At 36.6% G+C, this 5,685-nt stretch overlaps 1 protein-coding gene across 1 annotated transcript in view; it reads left to right on the top strand.

Annotated features, from left to right (window-relative positions):
- LOC128998343 (uncharacterized) overlaps positions 1–5,048 on the top strand; it is a 28,279-nt gene extending 23,231 nt beyond the window's left edge. Inside the window, exons 7-8 of the mRNA XM_054424447.1 lie at positions 1,733–1,878; positions 4,142–5,048. Of these exons, the coding sequence (XP_054280422.1) occupies positions 1,733–1,878; positions 4,142–4,727 (732 nt within the window). The 3' untranslated portion in view covers positions 4,728–5,048. The remainder of the gene's footprint in view (positions 1–1,732; positions 1,879–4,141) is intronic.
- Positions 5,049–5,685: the final 637 nt, after the last annotated feature.

The following is a 5,685-nucleotide window of genomic DNA, read 5'->3' as shown; positions in this document are numbered from 1 at the left end:
GCTTTTAACTATATTTCTAATAATGACAGAGGTGTGCACAAAAATCTCTGTCCTCCTCATTCTCTATCTGAAACCAATATGCCTAATCTACCCACTCCATAACCCTACTCAAGTTATTTCTCAACCACCTCGTCCTAAAATAGTTTGATTGTGCATAAACAAAAAAATCTTTGCTCCGAAAATTCTTCGGTCATTACAAAATTCTCTGAGCTTCACCAACCTACCAACACCTGTGAACACATTCAGTTCCTACCCGCTCCATACAATTAAAAACACTGCATACTCCAAGGTACTGGGATGAATCAGTACTAAGCATCTGTCATGGCTCATATTCTATCCAAGGCTGAAGAGTACCCAAATTGTCAACAGTTCCTGAGTATTCTCTTTGCACCTTGAAATGCTCTCATTACATTTCACTAAACAGTATCTTCATCTTCAAGTAAAGGGATATTTTTGAAGAATGTATCTTAGCTTTCTTTAAATACTGTAGTGTAAAAGTCAGTATAGATTGTTCAATTAAACAAGTAAGTAATCCTGCTTTAAGTCATGCTGAGATTTGCATTCTATTGTTTGCTCAGACTACAGGATATGGAAAGAAATATTTATGTTTTCATGAACATCCGACATCACATTAAAAATTTAGAGTTACTTCTTATTTTATTACAATCTGTAGTTTTAAGATTTTGTATTATTGTGGTCTGGGAAACGTCCTAAGGGGAGCTGCTGCATTTAGAGGGGTATAAACTGTTTGAAAAACTAAAGTGAAAATCAAAATGATGGGGTTTTGATGTATGTGAGTGAGAGAGTGAATGAAAGGTTTATGAATTGGGAATGTACTTTGACTTTGAATGTACTTTGAATGTACTTTGGGACTTTACTTTGATTATCAAGATAAGTGGTGTAATCTGCTATTGATGTGTACAAGACTCACCACAGTGACTTGGACAACTTTACTAACCCTCTCGACAAATATGAGAACAAAACAAATCACAAAACCTATTTTTGTATAGGTGACATCAATGCAAATCTACTAGAAACCGACAACAACACTGAATGTGTATAGATGTCTTATATGATTTATCGTAAAAATAGCAGTCAAAGATAATTGGAACATAATTTAACTATTCTCAATCAATTAAGTTTAGTAATAGGAATAGGGTTTTCAAAGACTTATCATGGAAGTAAATACCACTTACTGAGCTAGCAGTGCATAATGGTGATAAGGGGTAAATTCATTGGTGAAATGAATTGTAGTTAAACCTTCCTCATTTATACGGTTCATATTCACCAAAACTATTTAGAGTCAAGGAAATGAATGTTTACCTATTAAAGTTTAATTTCCCATTTTCTAAATTGGATGGTATTATGCCTGCTTTAAATTTTACAAGCAAAAAAGCTATTTAATAAATAAAAAAGAAATATAATTTGAGTTTTTACAGAACTTGTAGTTAATCAGTGTTACCTTAACACAATAAGCCAGATACAGCTAGTTTGAATCTCATGTCCCTGCAGTTACCACCAGCTTCACATATGATGTAAATAACAATATCATACCATAACCATACACCACTTAAATACCTATATACCATATACCATAATAAGACACTCTTACTTCACTGTCCTTATATACCCACACATACAATGAGCTAACTCATCTACTCATCATAAACTCATCTAGAATAATTTTCAGAATTGTACTATACAGGATCCTAAAACATTTACTGTTTTACAGACTAGAGTTATTCCCAATCGCAGAAACTCCGTCTCATCACAAATGAATGGATACTCCAAGAATGGAGTAATTACAGCTGCTCCACCAACATACAACTCTCCTCCTCAGATACTCAACAACGGAGCGTTCGTTCCCACCCTGCGCAGGTAGGGATATATCTTTATGTATGCTTAAAATAATTTTGTACACTCAATAATAATTCTCATGTTCATCATCTAAATTTGCATATGTTTGAATAAGATTACCATAACAGTTTTGAGAAAATAGCTCTTTGCCAGGGCGGCTCCAGAGGGCAGGCCAGGTACGCCCAGGCCGACCCAAAATTTTGGTAGACTTTTCAAATTATAAATAAGTAAAGAAATTTAAGAATATGTAAATAAAGGGAAAGCATTCAAACTAATTATTTTGCATGTATATTTTAATTTCCCCTTTTTGCAGGGAAAGCCCTTCAAACCTCTCGTCCCCCGATCAAACTCTTTCTTGGTCCTTGTCAGGCCTACCCAAAAAAATATTCCTGGAGCCACCCCTGCTCTTTGCTAAGGAATACATCAAGGAAGAAGAGGTGGATACACCAACAAAGAAACTCCATGCAGATGATAGCACACCAAACTTTTACAGCACTGTTAATTTGATAATTCACCCATCAAAGGGTATTTTAGAAGGAAGAAGTAGAATAAACCATCAACTTCTTTCTATTGCTCTACACTTGACAAAGTCCCCCAGGGGACGAAATATTGTGTTTTTATGAGTCTTCTGTGTGCTCTATAACCTTCCTGTACTCTAAGATAAGCTAAATGCTATCCGGCTCTATTCCACAATTCAAAATCCTGGCCTAAAGGACCTTTTCTTAAACAGAACCACATTCTTTCTATTTCATTCTACAATTTCCTTCTGTAGAATTGCCAATTGGAGGAGAAAAATATCAAATTGACTGAGCTGAGAATTTTTAGTATTTGGTATGAACTCCCTGGAAGTCTTTTTTCAAGAAAGTTGTTTATGTCTTCTTCCCATATTTTACTGAACAATAAGGCCAGGCGCACACAGGCGATTTTGAGTCTAGCAACAGTTGCCCAATTAATAGGGAGACTGTTGCGCAACTCACTCGGAGTCTCTGGAGTCTAGCGACAGTTGCACAGGAGTGTGCACACAGGCAACTGTTTGAGACGCAAATTGGACATTACAGTACTGATTTTAATGATACAACAATAGTATGTACTAATGTACTCTGTTATTGAAGTATCGCACGTGAAAAAAGAAGAGGATTAGATTGTTGCAATCATTTGTAACTGCCAAGGATGCCTCCTCCCACAACCTATTCTTCAAATTAATATCAGAATAGTCTTTCAATGCCTTTAAATATAAAGGCGGCCTCCTCTCAACTTCCCCATTTTATTTTTCAACGTCCTCAACAAGCACACTCATACTTAAAAATGCACTTTTTACAAACGAACTTAACACAACAATAAATTAATCAAGAGGTCAAATAATACAAGTGTCAGTTCCTACGAGTAGCCGACTGAGATTGAACGACACAGCGACACTAGTCGTATTTGTGCGCGTGTAGATTTGTTTCAATGTATACCAAACCTGGAGCGATAGTCTTGCGACAATTGAGTCGCAGAGCTGTCTCTGGCAAATTGGGTCCGGGAACAACGGTTGCAACAGTTGCGCGACTGTCCCTCGACTGTTTCCTTGGTGTGCACACTCCAATTTAAAACAATGCTGAACATTTTGGTCGGGCAACTGTTGCTAGACCATTGACGCCTGTGTGCGCCTGGCCTAATAAAGATTTTTACATGCTTTTTTGCATTTTATCTCAGATCAATAACATACGACACCTTGTTAGCAGCTTTACGGTACCTCTAAATATATTTTAACTTACATGAGTCTCAAAGGGCTCTGTGTGGAACATATCAAGCTAAGCAAGGGTTGAGTAAGAATAAACTATACCACAGAGAAGCAAGGTACGGAGGGAAATTGCCTTTGGGACAACCATGCGCTTTCATCTCTAGTTGTGTCGGGAATATACTTGTGAAAAGCTAGGAAGAGCCCAAGTGGCGAGCACTGTGCAGAAATTCCTATTGCACAGGGCACAGGGTCTTTCTCCAAGGTCAGTCCTGTAGTAAATGAGGGCGAGGGGGCGGTGTTGGACTTTGCCTTAGACACCATAAGTAATGCTTACTTACTTAAGTGTACCATTGAATGTTCCCTCTGTACCTCACTTCTCTGTGTCTGTGCTGATAAATTTTGAGAGACCCCAGAACACAAAAATTTATCTACCTCAGCTACATAGGCTAATGATCGGTGCTACCGACTGAGCCACTGACTCATATTCTGTTCAACTAACTATAAACTATTACAAATTTTCTTATACCACCACTTAATTTCACGTCTATTTCCAAATTCCAGAAGTGCATCGATGGTGTCAGTGACAAGATCTCATACCCCAGTTATGATGATGGGACCTCCTCCCTTCATGATGAGTCCAGCAGTCAGCATGTCACTCAAGACCAGTGAGTTCAACGCCTCCCAGTTCGATCTCTTCCTTCAAGCTCCCGTTCAGCCTCCTCTACAGGTGCCTCTTCAGAGTCCTCAGATCAACAAAAGCCTCTCTCTTGTGGACCTTCGAAGCTCAGGCAGCACCTTGGAGCTCCCTCGCAAGACTATGTCAGTTGTGGATTTCCCAGTGGACACCAAAGGGCCTAAATACACTCAGAGCTTAGACAGGAGAATTCTGAAATCCCCAGTCCAATGGAACGGTCCTCACATCACAAATGGTTTCTATACCACAGGCAGGCTGAAAAACGCATATTTTTCTCCTTTCAGAAACGATCAATTTGTCATGGATCCAGCGATGGAGTTTATACCACGCAAAGATCTGATCTATGGATCCAACATAAACAGTTTTTACCCAGGTAAAAGACAATCTCAGAGTAAACACTCTCTAACGTCGGATTCAGATGATTTTCAAAAATATAGAGACATTGCTTTGTAAATTGGTGCTAACTAAATCAAAGTGATCAATTACCATTGTGGAACCCTTGTAAATTTGTACAATATGTAAATAACATTTCATGGTGCTGTAAATACTAAATTTGTATGATAGGAGTTTGCCAAAGGTAGTATTTGACATTTCTAACATTTTCTACACAGGTTTCTCGTTAGTACATCTAGTCTCAGCTATTTATGGCTCAAAGCTATAATTAAGCTAATATACCATAATGTAAATATTACAACTAAACCCTTTTATTTTATAGATTTCCTGTTACAATTTATTTTAGATTATCTACAAATAATAAGAATTATTGAGGATTGAGTATGTGTTTTTTAGTCCTCCTAATTTATATTACCTATGTTATTTACTACAACCAGTTTGGAATTCAGTGTTAGTTAACAATTTCCACCAGATTTGAATAGAGGAAATTTTGGAAAGCAATTTTCACTGATTTTATCAAAATGTTATGATACCTAACTGAAGTTCTTCACAATTCTTTGAACTCATACAAGAGCTTTATCTGTGCTACTCTCTTTAGGAATTTTTATTTTATGTTTTTGTTATGTTGTAACACAACTTAATAAATTCATAATACAAAAGATGATAAGATATCAGTCATGATAATATATTTTTTACAGTTTATCAAACTATGTTTGCTTAATACAGTAGGTGGAACTCTATAGTTATGGTTTATATTGTTGATAACTTTGATACTATTATATAGTACATATGAAAGAGGTAAAGACTGGTATTTTGACTACAGAACAGAACTTGTGTCCTAGAGGGAATGAGTTAAAATTCAATCACCAAAAAAGCCATAGGTGATTGCGGTAATTTTATAACCTGATGTACTTTAAGATCACCTTATGAATGTAAAGGTTTATCTTGTTATTTTAAGGGTCTCATCTTCTGTTATTTGTTAAAGGTAAGAGATATTGAATCTATACACTTATAATGA

This window comes from Macrosteles quadrilineatus, unplaced genomic scaffold (genome assembly GCF_028750875.1).
Source record: "Macrosteles quadrilineatus isolate MER2022 unplaced genomic scaffold, UCM_ALF_1.0 Scaffold_7__1_contigs__length_78375512, whole genome shotgun sequence".
Classification (NCBI taxonomy): domain Eukaryota; kingdom Metazoa; phylum Arthropoda; class Insecta; order Hemiptera; family Cicadellidae; genus Macrosteles; species Macrosteles quadrilineatus.
Note: the sequence above shows the minus strand (reverse complement) of the source record. Positions and strands in the feature narration are given on the sequence as shown.